Source organism: Rattus rattus, chromosome 1, assembly GCF_011064425.1.
Source record: "Rattus rattus isolate New Zealand chromosome 1, Rrattus_CSIRO_v1, whole genome shotgun sequence".
NCBI classification, from domain to species: Eukaryota; Metazoa; Chordata; class Mammalia; order Rodentia; family Muridae; genus Rattus; species Rattus rattus.
The window spans coordinates 48,493,116-48,508,749 of record NC_046154.1 but is presented as its reverse complement, the minus strand read 5'-3'; the positions used below and the strand labels follow the sequence as shown (position 1 = coordinate 48,508,749).

At 44.0% G+C, this 15,634-nt stretch overlaps 1 protein-coding gene across 1 annotated transcript in view; it reads left to right on the top strand.

The window, feature by feature from the left end:
- The first annotated feature begins 2,396 nt into the window (after positions 1 to 2,396).
- Usp24 (ubiquitin specific peptidase 24) overlaps positions 2,397 to 15,634 on the top strand; it is a 129,076-nt gene continuing 115,838 nt past the window's right edge. Inside the window, exon 1 of the mRNA XM_032901177.1 lies at positions 2,397 to 3,032. Within this exon, the coding sequence (XP_032757068.1) occupies positions 2,718 to 3,032 (315 nt within the window). The 5' untranslated portion in view covers positions 2,397 to 2,717. The remainder of the gene's footprint in view (positions 3,033 to 15,634) is intronic.

The following is a 15,634-nucleotide window of genomic DNA, read 5'->3' as shown; positions in this document are numbered from 1 at the left end:
TTGTAGACCAGGCTGGCCTCGAACTCACAGAGATCTACCTGTCCCTGCTCCCCAAGTGCTGGGCTTAAAGCCTTGCACCACCATGCCCGGCTATAATTAAATTTCTCTAAAGTTTTTTTTTTTTAACATTTCTGGATTTTCTGCAGTTAAAATAAAAATGTAAATGAACATGAAAAGGACATATGTATATATCCCCAATTTAACAAGATATTTATTTTCTTTAGGACTAGGTCTCCTGTAGCTCAGAATGGCTTTCAAACTTACTATGTAGCTGAAGATGACCTTGAACTCTTAATCTCCTATCTCAGCCTTCAGGCCAGGATGACAGGCATGAGCTATGACTCTCGGCTTACTCAAGAAGATTTGCTTTTTAAAAGAATGCAAAAAATCCTGTGCTGTTGCTGTTGCGTCCTCAAATGACACTCTGGCTTTTCGGTCACTGCAGGATCTTATCTTTTGCAGGGAGGGGAGGGTAGTCTTTTGTGGCTCCTTCCCAGTTCTCATCACAGACATTGTTTTTCTCTCTCTGCTTCCTCCTCTCAGTGAAGCACGGCTTCCTCTGTCATGGTCTGCAAACCTGCCACTGCTGATGAGTCTTTTTATGTGCCATCTGAATGGGCCGGCTCTCGTCTCATTACCTCTTCAGTTCTATCTGCAATCTTAGTAGAAAGCAATTTTTGTTGTTGTTGTTGTTGTTGTTGTTGTTGTTGTTGTTGTTGTTGTGGCTAACTCATTTAGTAATTTAGCTGTTGACTTAACTCTGCAAACCCAGGGTAAAATGGAATGCTTCCATTTCGCCTTCCATCATTAAATGGTCTTTTTGTTCCGCCATGGCGTCACCAGCACCAACAGTTCCTGATTTAGTAAATGGTACACTTGGTTGTTATGTGACAAGGTCTTGCTATGTAGTTCAGTCTATTCTTAAACTGGAGATCCCTCTGGCACAGCTTCTAGAGGGCTGGGATGACAGGTGTCCTGGCCTATACTGTTGGTGTGTATTCTGTGACAGGTCGCTTACCTCAAGTTAGACTACTTTGGTCTTTATCTATTAGATGCACCTAACACTTCACTGACACTCCAGGACTTATTATCTCATAAATAAAATCTTATCTAGGTGTCTATTTTAATAGTTACCAAACCCATTACATAGCCTTTATTAAGAACAATAGAAAGTGTGTGTGTGTGTGTGTGTGTGTGTGTATGATAAATTCACTCTGTAAATTGTTTATACACTGTCAAGTCACTAGGCAAGAAGCCACCAGGATTTGAGGAAAAAGATGCTGGCAGAGAATGCAGAGAAAAGTTCTGAGTGCTGTCAATAATTTCAGATTTCGGGTATGTGAAAGTCTGATTGCTGAGCCATCAGAAATGTTTTAACAGCATGAGAAAGGTTGGTGGATCTGGGGTTCAAGAATAAAGCAGGATGAAGACCCACAGGAGACGAACTAATAAGCAAGTATGCAAGAAGAGGAACCAGGATCTTGGGAAAGAACCCAGAAGAAACCTAGATCATTGTCCTAGGACACTGACCCGGATAAAAGAGCAAAGGGACTGGCCATGGTAATGCCAATGCTGAGGTGAAAATAGGAGGCAAAGAGCTAAAGAAAAGCTGGAAGACAGAAACAGAGATGAGCCCCCAAAGACAGCCGGACCCTGAACCAAAGATTTCAGTAGAAACATGGTGGTCAGAATCAGGATTGGACACCCAGAATGTTTCCATGTGTCTGTGTCTGAAGAACGGTTATACAGTTCGCATTTTCTGGCGTTCTCATACAGGGTTTCTATATTGGGTTGGGAGGCAGGGGGTGTGTTTTAGATTTTCCATGGATTTCGGCTGAAAAGTATGGTAACGTTTATCAGGTTTGGTGGAAAAGGCGGTCAGTGTGGTTGGGAAGATTCAGTCAGGAGTGGGAGTTCAAGGTCTGGAGGTCTCCAGAGAAGGCTGGAGGGTCGAGGCCCAAGGTGTGAGGCAATGCTCTTCTTGCGGATCAGGGCGCCCGAGCCTGCGCGTGGCAAGGAGAGCTTCGGCGGCGCGCGGGGTCACTTTCCTCGGACCGCAGGACACTTCAGGAGAATCGAGCAGGGTTCCGGGGACGACGAGTGGAGTCGCCCGGGATGGGACACGAGTGGCGTCAAGCCACCAAGGCCGGGGCGGCCCGGGACCTCAGCAACGCCGTCAGCGAGCGGCTCCGCGCCAGCCCCTCCCGTCCCAGAGGGAACCTGTTGCCCGGGAAGGGGTGGGCGGGAGGCGCGGGCGGGGGACTCTCGTGCTCGCTCTGCACGCCGCGGCCTCTCACCTCAGACACGCTCCGCGCACGCCCCTCCCTGGCCCCGGACTCGGAGAAACACACACATACACATACACATACACATACACACCTCTCAGAGCAGCCCGTGCCCGGGCACGGCCGCCCGAGCGCCGCTAGTGCTGCTTCCGGGAGCGGAGGCGCGGCCCCGCGAAGAGGAGGAGCAGGACAACATGGCGGCGCGCAGGGCTGGGCCGGCCGGCCGCGCCTGAGCGCCCCACCACCCCAGCTCGGCTCGCAACGCCCACGCGTGCACCTAACCCTGGCCCGGCGGCCGCCGAGCGCGCGGGGCAGGAGCGCAGGGACCCTCCCGGGTACGGGGCCGGCGCCGAGGCAGCGCGGCACGGCCCTCCAGGCCCGGGAGCCGCAGCTTCGCCGCACGCCGGCCGGCACGGCTCCGAGGCCCGAGCCATGGAATCGGAGGAGGAGCAGCACATGACCACGCTGCTGTGCATGGGTTTCTCGGACCCGGCCACCATCCGCAAGGCCCTGCGCCTGGCCAAGAACGACATCAACGAGGCCGTGGCGCTGCTCACCAACGAGCGGCCGGGCCTCGACTACGGCGGCTACGAGCCCATGGATAGCGGCGGCCCCAGTCCGGGGCTTGGAGGCGGCCCACGGGGCGACGGCGGCGGGGAAGGCAGCGGGCCTTCCCGTGGCGGGAGCACCGGAGGTGGTGGCGGCTTCGACCCCCCGCCCGCCTACCACGAGGTGGTGGACGCGGAGGTGAGTGGGGTTGCCCTGACCTCGCCAGAGAGGCCGCCGCGCTGGAGTCCCGTGGACAGCGAATGTAGCCTGCCCTGCTCGCAGTGGGACTCTTGGGCGGGGGCTGTAATGAAACTCGGGGCACGGAGATAATAGAACACCGGCTCTGGTCAGAGATCGGGGTCACTAGACTGGGGTCAAATGGGGAGAAGGGCCTTGGGAGAGGTATATTCCCGCATGGAGTTAGGTATACGGTTCTGGGCTGCGGAGGGGTCTCATAGGCTACCTGCCGAGTCTATGCAGTGGGCAGGAATCCCTGGAGGGGATGGGGAGGAGCGTCCACATTTCCAAATTCGTGTGGCTTGGGAAATGGGAAGGACATGAATATCAGGTGTCAAAACAGAGGTCCCACTGGACCACAGTATTTGTGACTCTAGGTTTTACTGAAGGATTGGGATAGGTACCAGTTGAGAGTCAGAAATAGTGCGTTGCTGTTGGCCTGCCAGAGTAGAGGCCTCTGCCGGGTCACACAGGAGTGACTAGTGGGGTTAGGAATAGGGTTTAGGTTTTTAAGCCAACCGTTAGAAAGTGGACAGGGTCTAAAATGAGGAAGGGCCTAGACAGGACCAGGAATGGTAGGAATGAATACAGGGTAGAGGAGCAGGTTTGGCTGTTTTAATGTCTAGGTTGGAAGGATGGGCTTGACTAAGGTCAGGTATTAGGACAAGTAGTGGAATGGGACTGAGATAAAGAATGAGTGAGAAGTCTGGGCAGGAGTAGGAGCAAAGGAAGGACCAGACAGCCATGAGATCAGGAATGGGAGGTGGAAGCTGGGACACGAACTGACTAAGGGGTCACTGAAGAGGAGAAATTAGACTGAGGAAAGGGTTCTAGCCTTAGAGAGGTTAAAATGGAGGCGGGGGCATAGACTAGAGAGGAGAAATAAATGGAACTGGAGTCTAGACAAGGGAGTCTAGTGTGTTTGGTCAGATACCTCGTATCTTAAGTAACGAAACTATGCTTTTAGTGTTTGGTTTACACTGTGAGCAAAGAGCATGGGAGAGGCTGACAAGCTTGCCAAAACAAGGAAGAAATCACCCAGAAGCCATAGTGGTTATGATTAATTTGCAGGAAAATGGGAGCTCGTGGCAGAAATTCTTGTACTTTTCTTCAGATAGTGTATTTTAGGGTCCAGGATAGCAGCTTGGCTTAGTCTGGCTACGGAACAGCACAGATCTCAAATTAGTAAGTAGGCTTGTGATTTTAGAGAAATTAATTTGGGTAATTTCTGAGCTAAGACACCTGATTTTGTTTTCCTGAGCAGTGCTCTGTGCAGCAACTGTGTTTGCAGCAGTTTCTCAGTCTGGTGTTTGCTCCAGACTCCAGCTAGAAGTCCACCGTTAACCAGTAGCTCTTTTGGGGATTTTTAAGATTCTGTGTAATTGGCTGTCGTCTCTTGTTGAGTTTTTTTGAGACAGGGTTTCCTCTGTGTAGTCCTCCTGATTGTCCTGAAAGATCAGGCTGGCCTCGAACTCAGAGGTTTGCCAGCTTCTGCCTCCCAAGTGCTGGAGTTAAAGACCTGTGCCACCACCACCGGGTCTTAAAGCGACAGTTCTTAAGTGTGACGTTTAAGATACCAGCTCCCATCACTCTTCCCTGTCCTAGCAGCCAGTTTCGTCTATTTAGAAATCAAGAGGAAAACTCACTTCTTCTGAACATGTTTATACGTGTCTTACAGAGCTCAGTGTGTTTTCAGTAGGTGAGAGATTTTATTTTCTGTTTCTGCTTTTAATCTCCTGTGGTTGACAGTGTAAGTTAAAATACCTGTGGCACCTTGACCTTAGCTTACTTGCCATACATTTAAGTTGGCGCAATCTGGAGTGGCTTCTTTGAATTAAACAGCAGGCTGAGAAGTTTGCTTTCAAGATAAGCCGTAGAACATTTTCTTTTAAAAGAAAGTCTAGCCCTCATTTCTCCTGACATGTGGCTTGGGCCTATACTATCACTTAGTAAGAGTTCAAGAGGGCTGATTAAGGCTGCATTCATTACTCTATGCTGGTAGAGTACAGGCCGCCTTCTGACACCACACCAGGCATGTGATAAGAATATTTTTAACAGTTTTAAAAATCATCACGTATGACATCCATGAAACTGGGGCTTCTGAAAGGTATGTCCAGCTGCAGGTTAACTGTTTGACATTTTACTAATCCTCAGTAAAATAGTTAGTACACACCATTGTAGGTATGCAGTTAGTAGTGGAACATACATTCCAGTGCAGGTCTCTGGCATCAAAAGCCAGGGTGCTTTTAGCTGTGTCCATGCAATAGTTTTAGGGGGTTGCGTTCCTTGGTGCAGTATAGATGGCAAGGAAAGGTAAAGCATTTGGGAAGAGGTGGATCGTGAAGCTACTCTCTGAGTCTAGGATGGCAAACAGCTGTATCAAGGCATCAGGGCTACATTAGTGGGTAGAATGAAAGCAGAATCTTTTTTTTTTAAGCATAGATTTTAGAAATTAATACTTAGTTGAGTCCCCTTGTTTTATAGTTGTGGCCTTTGAGGCCTCAAAGGGAAGTTGTCTCGACAGAGGCAGCTAGTACAGCCAGATGCTTTCCTTTCAGAAGGAAAAGATGGTGCGGTAATGAGTCCAAGGGAGACAATGGAGTGAGCATAGCGGCCGTTGCCAGCTCTGTCTGATTCACCCCTATTTCTAAGAGCAGACTACTGTATCTTAAAATACACATACGTCTGCTTTCTACATATAGGACATCTTATTTTCAGGGTCCTTTAGAAATCTTTTTGAGACGATAAATTAGTTTTTGAGGCAGGGGATGCAGCTTAGTGTTAGAATATGTTTAGTATACCTGGAAACCTGGGTCATGTCCTTAGTACATGAATAAAAAAATTGTGGCAGAAAAATGATAAAAATGGTTACATTTGGGGTTGGGGATTTAGCTCAGTGGTAGAGCGCTTGCCTAGCAAGCGCAAGGCCCTGGGTTCGGTCCCTAGCTCTGAAAAAAAGAAAAGAAAAAAAAAATGGTTACATTTATTTGTCTATACGTATTTTGGGACAGCAGTCATTGTGTCCCATGGCAGGGGGCGGGTAGATTGGCCAGCAGAACAGTGTACATTCTAATAATCTACTCTCAGGCTCTCGTTTTATGTGGAGTGACTTACCAAGGTCATGTAGCTAGAATCAGTTTGGTGATTTGGTGCCCTTCTGTAGTTAGAACTTGCTTTAAAAATTAGAAATTTGAAAAGTAAAAGTTGCATTTCAGTAAGAGCAAGAGGTGTATTTAGAGAGACCAGATAGCCCATAAAACACAGAGACTATAGAAAACCTTCGTAATGGTCTTCATTAAGTAAAGGTATTGCCTTGCAAAGGAAGCCGTTTTATTCGTGCTAGTATTGTTGGATGTGGGTGTAGAAGTGGTTCTTGGGTTTTGGGTCTGGAAGGAACTCTTAAGGATCCTTTTGGTTTTGGTTTTGAATGAATGGCATTATTCCAGAACGATTCCCTGGTAAAAAGGTAGTCTGTCCTATTTTTATTAAAGTGTGTAATATCTCACAACTGCTTTAAATGACTTCTCCTGAGCTTTCAAATTCACACCGTGGGAAGCTTTTACTGTGGCCAAAGTAAACTCAGTGCCTCAGCTGAGAGCTGCTCTGGAGTCTGTCTCCACAGGGCTCTGGAATTGGTCCTTGTATTGTAGTCTTGCCCAGAGAGTCAGTAGAGCTCTGACCAGGTATCCTTGGCAGCTTAGAAATTTTAACAATTATGAAGTATACCTTTCCCTTTTTAATTTTGTCTTTAGTGAATGCTAAAAGGTTTTGAAAGGAGTTTTACATTGACTAAAGAATTGACTTTTCTTAGCTGCCTAGTTCTATTCATTAATACTCTCTGAAATATCATTTCATATTCTAATCAGACAAGTAATTGTGAATTTCATGCTTTTTATTGAATGTGACAGTCCTTGGTAGTATTATGTCAGAAGTATTTGCAAGAATTCCTTGTTTTGTTTGGTTTTGGTTCTCAGGTTAAGGTGGCCCTGACATATAGCACATGTAAAACACGTGGGAATTAGTTAACAGTGATCAGAATATATGATCTGTAGTTTGCTTTACTATGATTTGATACATTTTAAAAAATCATGTAAAGGTTTGAGGAAAAAAATCCTCAAATCAGTTGAAAGTAGATGAAATAAAAGTAAAGAATCTGAAAGATGAATCGGGATAGCCTGGTTTTTGAAGTAAACATTTCTCTGTGATCATTGTGGAGTTCCTTGGGGAATTTTTGAGTGAGTGCATGGAAGGGCTGGATTCTCACTTTTGTTTACCCTCTCATTGCCTTTAAGATTTTTTCAATTGTTTATTTAATGGTGTGTGTGTCTGTCTGTCTGTCTGCCTGTCTGTGTCTGCGTGTTTGAGATTCTATTTTCCATTGTTGAGGAAAGTCTCAGTCTGCTGCTGAGCTAAGTACCTCAGGCTGACTGGCCCATGAGCCTTTGGGAGATTCGCCTGTCTCTGCCTTCCATCCTGCTGTAGGATTCCAGAGATCACAAAGGTACACTACCACATCCAGCTTAAAAATTGTTTTATTTGTTTTTATTTCGTTTATGAATTATACATGAAAAAATGTTTGCTTGCCTGTACGTATAGTTATGGCATGTGTACCTGGTACCCACAGAGGCCACAAAAAGGTACCACATCCCTTGGAATTGGAGTTACAGATGATTGTGAACTGCCATGTGGAAACCAAACCTGGGTCTTCTGCAAGAGCAACAAACGCTCGTCACCGCTGAGCCACCTCTCCAGCCCAATACCAGCTTTTTATGTGGGCTCTGACTATTGAACCCAGCTTGCGAGGCTTCTGCTTTATCGTTCTGGCTTTTACCTGCTGAGCTGGCTTGCTGGCCCTGACTTGATTTTAGAATATTTGTAATTGGTATAAGGAATTTCCTTCTGGGTGTCTTGTGCTTTTAGTCTGTTTATCATAGTAGACTGTGGCAGAATCATATAGTTTATTAGACTAGGATTTGAAAATTAACTGTTGTAGTTCTTTATATTTTACTGCTTTGATAGTTTGAAGAGAAGACTTCAGGGCTGTTTGTTTTTCTGTTTTTGTGTAAAGGCAGGGTCTCTTTATGTAGCTAATTGGCCTAGAGTTCACTCTGTAGACCAGACTGGTCTTAAACTCATAGAGATCCTCTTGCCTCTGACTCTCCAGTGCTAGAAATAAAGCCTGTGCCACCAGGCTTTATTTGCAAGGTTTCAACTTTTATTAGGAAAGTATATCAGTGTACTTACACATTTTTAGGTTTACTTCTCAAATGTGTGTGTGTGTGTGTGTGTGTGTGTACACATAAGAGCAGGAGCCTGCAAAGGCTAGGCATGTTAGATCCTGTGAAGATGGAGTTACGGTTTTTCTGTAAGAGCAGTGCATGCTTTTAACTGCTAAGCTTCCTTTCAGCACTGAAAGATTTCATTTTTAATAAGAAAATGTCAAAAAAGATTTAATAGAATCTTTCAAAGCCAGAGATAAATTTTCTAGGAAATTTTTCATATTTGGAATTCCAAAGAAATGCACTGCACTAAAGCACATAGATTTATTCATATGTGTTTTAGCTTTACTGTTTCATTTATTTGTTTTTTGATTAGTATACTAGGAGATAGGTTCCTAAGATATTTCCACACAGACACCATTATACTTTGTGCTTACCTGCTCCTCTACTGCCCTCCCTAGCCCTCCGCTTTCCTTCCTGCTGTTCCTCACCCCTACTGCTCATAGAAATATTTCCCCTTTCATTTTGTTGGAGGTGTTTTATGAATGGGTTTTTGGTTTTGATTTTTGAGACAGGGCTTCCTGTAGCTCAGGCTGGCCTCCAACCCTCTGTGTAGTTCCTTTTCTGGAGCGCCGAGAGAACAGGCAGAGCTACCATCCAGTTTATCTCCCACCCTGCCTTCATGACAGGGGTTCCATTCCATCCTCTCGTTCCTGTCCCCTCATCTAAGCATAGTTTTCACATGAGGTGGTTTGCACTAAGAAGTAAGGACTTTGGACTGTAGTAAGAAGTGTCTGTAGCCCCTTAGTTATAGGAGAAAGGACACCTTAAAAGCAGGCTAGTTAAGTTTTTATAGGGCAATTTGAAACACCTTTGTGTGCATCGTAACCTTAAGAGAATGTCTGCATTTATAATGATGGCACTTCAGTCTGTTTTGTTGAAAAGGATTTGAAATGAGCAATGTACTTTCACAGTTTTGGGTTGTGGGCCTGAAGAGATGGCTCAGCGGTCTAGGGCACAGTCCTCAGCACTCACATGGTGACTTCAAAACAGCTGTGCTCAACTCTACTTCCAGGGGTCTAACACCCTCTTCCTGTCCCTGCGGTCACCAGGGATGCATGTGGTTTAAACACAATCATGCAGATAAAACTCACATTTGCATAAAATAAAAATAAATCTTAAAAAAAGTTTAGTTTAGAGCACTGAACAGATAAGCTTCAGATATGACAGTTCAGTCGGGCAAACTGCAGATAGTCAACCAAGAAAATTGTTCTTCAGTTTTAGAAGAAGAGCTGTTTTTTGCCTTTTTGAGAGCATTGGTTTCATTTAAAGCTTGTACTGCTCATTCTCATTGTTCGCATAGGAATCTTTATTGCTGAGTATTGTCAGTCTTCAGTCACATTTCTTTCATACAGTTTTCTTTGATAAGCTCACAGTGGTAGTGGTGTTTATAATGCCTGTGGTGAATTTTCAACAAAATATATGACCATTTTCATGTTTATAATTTTGTCTAACAGTGAGAAACTGTTCCCACCATTGACGATTTATGATTTTTCTCTCTTCCTCTGTGTGGAAGGGAATTTACTTGTTTTTAGAGATTCCGTAACTCTAATTTAAGGATTATAAAGCCATACACTCTTGATTGTTTTCATTGTTCTAGAGCTAACACAGTTAAGTGCAGTAGAGCTCATTTAGACTTACCCCGACTAGCTTACAAAGTGAGTCTCGGACTGTGGTTATTTTATTTGGCTTTGACAATTACTAGGGGTAACCCCTAATCTACTCTTCTAACTGCTGGGCTAGCTACCTCTACAGTGACATGCCCCAGATACTTGCTGTTTCTCCTGACCACGTGCTTACAGCCCATCTCCCCTCAAGGTGGGGATCATAACTCCCCCTCCCCCATTGTTTGTCCTTCTTCTCCTGTTCTCTGCTCACTTCTCTTTTCAACCAGCTAACTCAAAACCTACCTACCTCTAATTTCTCTAGTAATTCAATTAAATGTAGCAAATTTTACAGCTTCAAATCAAGCAACAAGGTTTGCACAATAAAAGCCTACAGAATTTAGCATTATAATACATAGGAGCAGACCAAACTTCAAGAATTAAGTCAAAGTATCAGATAATTTTCTTAGAAATGAAAGTACTTTAGCCATGATAGGAAGGTTTGAGGACTGCTTCCTGGGGCTGAGTCACAGACTTGACTGTCCTTGCAGATAAGTAAATCTTAGTTACTTACCATCTTCTTCCCACTTGTAAGGCAAACTCAGATGTCCTGTTAAAGTCTGCCGTCCCATACTATTGATCCATTTTTGTGACATTCAGTTGAATTTACACGAGTTTATATCAGAAATATTTTTGAAATAATAAGAATCAACATGACACTAATAATCTTTATCAGTAGGTCTTCAAAATGACTTTGGAAATTAAAACAAGATTATTAGCCAGACATTTGATGGCAGACACCTTGCAGCATCTGTGACCTGTGCTTCAGACCCCAACTTACTGAGAAAAAGAATGCCTTCTTTCCGTCATGCTTTTCATTACATCTTGTCAGTTTCCGCCGGAAGTTGAATTGCACTTTAAGATTTATACTTGCAAATGGTCAGCAAGACATTTAGAAACAATTTAAAGTGAGTTTTGCTATCTCAGAAATAGGAAGGTATTCCACCTACAAGAGGCAGCACCCTATCAGTTATCTTAGTCATTGTAGCCCCTTCCTTTCTCCTTTCTATTGACACCTGCTGCCAGGGCTGTAGAGATGGCTTAGCGGTTAGTGCTCTGCTCAAGCTTGAGGACCCATATCTCAAGGCTCACAACACTTGTAACTCCAGCCAATGCCAGCATGCCCATGTGTGTACAAGTGCTCCTTTCTCATCTGCTCCAGTTTCCATTCCTGCCTCTTTGAATGTTTCTCTGAGATTCTGTGTGTAGCATTAGAAGGATCTTTCCAACAATCAAGCTTTAATCATAACCTTGGTCATAAGTCCCTCATCTCTTCTGGGTAAAATCTAGTCTTTTATTCCAGGGTTTCCCTGTTACCTGATTTTTATCTCTTACTTCCTGTTCCTTTGTAGGTTTCTGCCATCTGCCTTCCCACTCCATGCTTCCTGCTTATCTGGCTAGCACTGATTCATTCTTCAAGGTTAGCTCGTGTACCATTTTTTATGAAGTGCACAAATGTTTTACACTGCTCCATTCTCCCACTCCATAGTGTGCAGTCATCAAATAAAGCACTGTTAATGGTGAAATTTTAGTTTAAAAGGTATTTCATATGTGCAGGGGTTTTTTTTGTTTTTTGTTTTTTTTTTGTTTTTTTTGTTTTTAAAGATTTATTTATTATATATGAGTACACTGTGGCTGTCTTCAGACACACCAGAAGAGGGCATCGGATCTCATTACGGATGGTTGTGAGTCACCATGTGGTTGCTGGGATTTGAACTCAGGACCTCTGGAAGAGCAGTCAGTGCTCTTAACCACTGAGCCATCTCTCCAGCCCCTATATGTGCATTTTATCTGTAGTGTTCCTGGCTGGTGTTTGATTAGATAGAGAAACTAGTTAGTGGATGAATGGATAGATAGAAATTAAAGGTAAAATGATACTTGAATAATAAATAAGGGTTTGGGGAGACTGTTCTCTGTTCTGGGTTCTTTGTTTGCTAGCTATATTACTGGGTGTCTTAGGATTTCCATTGCTGTGAAGAGACACCATGATCATGGCAACTCTTATAAGACAAAACATGTAATTAGGGCTGGCTTACAGTTTTGAGAGGTTTAGTCTATTATCATCATGGTGGGAACATGGTAGAGTATAGGCAGACATGATGCTGGAGAAGCTGAGAGTTCTATATCTTGATCCACAGGTAGCAGTAGAAGGATATGTCACACTGGGCATAGCTGGAGCATATGAGACTTCAAATCCCACCCCCCAGAGTGACACATTTCCTCCAACAAGGACACACCCATTCCAACAAGGCCATATCTCCTAATAGTGTCACTCTCTATGGGTCAGGCATTCAAACACATGAATCTATGAGGGCCATACTTAGTCAAACCACCACACTGAGCTACATAATAAGACTCTTGTCTCAAGAACCGAGTAAACTGTTGTCTACATCACCATTCCCAACTATACATTACCATGCTGGTGTGGTCAAGGCCCCAACAGTTTTAATAGGCAAATCATCTGTGGAACTTTGCTGGCCAAAGGGGAGCATAGACTCTCCTCTTCCTTTCTTTCCCTTGGACACTTGTACTATTGTCACATGGAATTAATATTTCACAAAACAGAGTCAAGGGATTTATTTATAAAGAGCATGAGCCTTCTTCAACAGGAGAAACATTACTGCATCTGTTACATGATTGGTTGCCATGTTAAGAATTTCATCAAAAAAAAAAAAATCTACTAAAAACATTTGAAATCCAGAAGTCTTCCTAGCTCTCTCATGTTATGACTGGGGAAGTGGATGCACAGTGAAGGGAAATGACTGAGCCAATGTCCCTAGAAAGGAAAGGGTAGAACTGGGGGCCTGTTCCATTTATTACTATCACCCCCAACTCCACCAGGGCGTCAGGGAGTCAAACGAAAACCCTGATGCAGGGACCTTAGAGACAAGAGGATGTATAATGTGTGTGTGTGTGTGTGTGTGTGTGTGTGTGTGTGTGTGTGTGTGTAGAGGTATATGGGAGGCAGAAGCAGGACAATCTCTATGAATTCCAGCTTAGCCTGGTCTCCGTAGAGAGTTCCAGGATAATTAAGGCTACATAGAAATAATTAAGGCTACATTGATCAGTAGGCTATTGGTAGAGACTGTATGTGTTTTATACTGGTTGTAGCTTGAACATTTAAGACTTCAAAGCCTGCCTCCACAGTGACACACTTCCTTTAACAAGGCCATGCCTCAATAAGGCCACACCTCCTAATAGTGCCACTCCCTATGGCCAAGCTTTCAAATACATGAATCTGTGAAGGCCATACCTATCCAAGCCATCACACTGGGTAGTTACCTTTCTGAGTCGTAGTTCTCTCCAAAATGAATATCTTGGAATGAGAAGATGGCTCAGTCAGTAAGGCGTGTGCCATGTGCGGTGGTTCGACTAAGAAATGTCCCTATAGTCATAGCCGTATGATTCCTCTGTCTCTATCTGTGGCACTGATTGTAGATGTTTAGAAGGTGTAGCCAGGCTAGATGAGTTTATGTCACTACCTCTGTGGGTAGGCTTCAAGAGTAAAAAGCTCCAGCTACTTCCAATTTGCTGTCCCTGAGTCTTAGTTAGGGTTCCCATCGCTGCAAAGAGACACCATGACCAAGGCAACTCTTATAAAGGGCAACATTTAATTGTGGATGGCTTATAGGTTTAGAGGTTCAGTCCGTTATCATCATGGCATGAAACATGGCACCATCCAGGCAGGTATGGTACTGGAGGAGCTGAGAGTGCTGCATCTTGTTCCAAATGCAACCAGGAGAAGACTGGCATCATCAGGCAGAGCTAGAAGGAAGCCCTTTTCCACGATGGACCTCAAAACCCATCCACACACTGACACACTTCCTCCAACACTACACCTGTTCCAACGAGGACATACCTAATAGTGTCACTCCTTATGGGCCAACCATTCAAACACATGGGGGAATCTATGGGCGCTATTCCTATTCAAATCAGCACAGCCTGCATTGCACTTAAGATGAAAAATGTGAGCTTTCAGCATCCTGTTCCAGCCACCATTCCCACTGCTTGTTGCCATGCCTCTGTGCCACAACAGACTTACCTCTCTGGAACAGTGAGCCCAAATAAACTATTCTGTAAGTTGTCTTGGTCATAATGTTTTTATCAAGAGTAACTAACATACCATGAAATCATAAAGACCTGAGCTTGCATTCCCAGACCCCACATGACTTAGTTTGAGTTTCTGATGATGTTTTGAAACATCATGACCAAAAGCAACTTGATTAGGAAAGGGTTAATTTTACTCAGTTCCATATAAAGCTCATCATTGTCAAAAGCAGTGAGGGCAGGAACTCAGGCAGGACAGGAGCATGGAGGTAGGTCATGGAGGGATACTGCTTTCTGGCTTGCTCCCCCTGACTTGCTCAGCCTGCTTTCTTAAAGAGCTCAGGCCCACCAGTCCAGGGGTGCCACCACCCACAATGGGTTGTGCCCTCCCACGTCAATTACTTATTTAAAAAATGCTCTATAGCCAGATCTTATGGAGGCATTTTTTCAATTGAGTTTTTCTCCTTTCAGATAATTCTAGCTTGTTTCAAGTTGATATTAAATTAGCAAGCACATCACGTAAAGTCAACATGGAAAGCAGAAACAAGCAGATCTCTGAAGCTCAATGGCCGGCTAGTGTAGCTTAGTAGGTGAGCTCCACATTTGGTGAGAGAGACTGTATCATAACATATGATGGAAGGTAGAGAAGGACTGAGAAAGACACCTGATGCCAACCTCTCTCACACACGCACATGCACACGTGCAGCTTGGACAATTTATGGCTTTTTTTTCTTTTCTCGAATTCTCTTTCTCTCCCCACTCCCTTTGGAGAAAGGGTTTCATGTAGCTGAGGCAGGCTTCAAACTTGCTATTTTACTCAGGCTAACCTTGAATTCTTGATGCTTTTGCTTTTACCTCCCAAGTGCTGAGATTATAGGTGTGTACCACCGTGCCTGGTTTAAATTTCTTTCATTTATTGCCCCATTGGAGAAGTTAGAAACTGTAGAACCAATCATGTTTATTTATTATCATAAGGTTTTATTGCGTGAAGAGATACTATGACCAAGGCAACTGTTATGAAGGAAAACATTTAATTGGGGCTGGTATATAGTTTCCGAGGTTTAGTCCATTATCATCATGTCTGGAAGCATGGCAGCGTGCAGGCAGGCATGATGGTAGATGAGGCAAGAGTTCTAAATCTTAACACTTAGGCAGCAGAAGGAGACTGTCACACTGGCTCATAGCTTGAGTGTGTAGGACTCAAAGCCCACCTCCACAGTGACACACTTCCCCTAAGAAGGCCACACCCACTTCAACAAGACCATATCTCCTAATACCAATCCCTATGGGCAAAGCATTCAAAAACATGAGTCTATGGGGGGCCATACCTATTCAAACCACCAAAAGTATAAATATATATGCAATATTTAAAATAAGCTAATACCAAAGTAGTTATATACTGTTATTTTTGTATGACGAGGCTGATTTTTTTGAATTAAAGTTTTCTTGATGAACTTTTAATGGCCTATAAGCTTTAATAAATGTAAATAAACATTAAAACACAGACAAATAAATTTTACTGTCTGCCCATTAAAATGCAAGTAGTTAAAAAGTCTAAAGCACTTAACAGTTC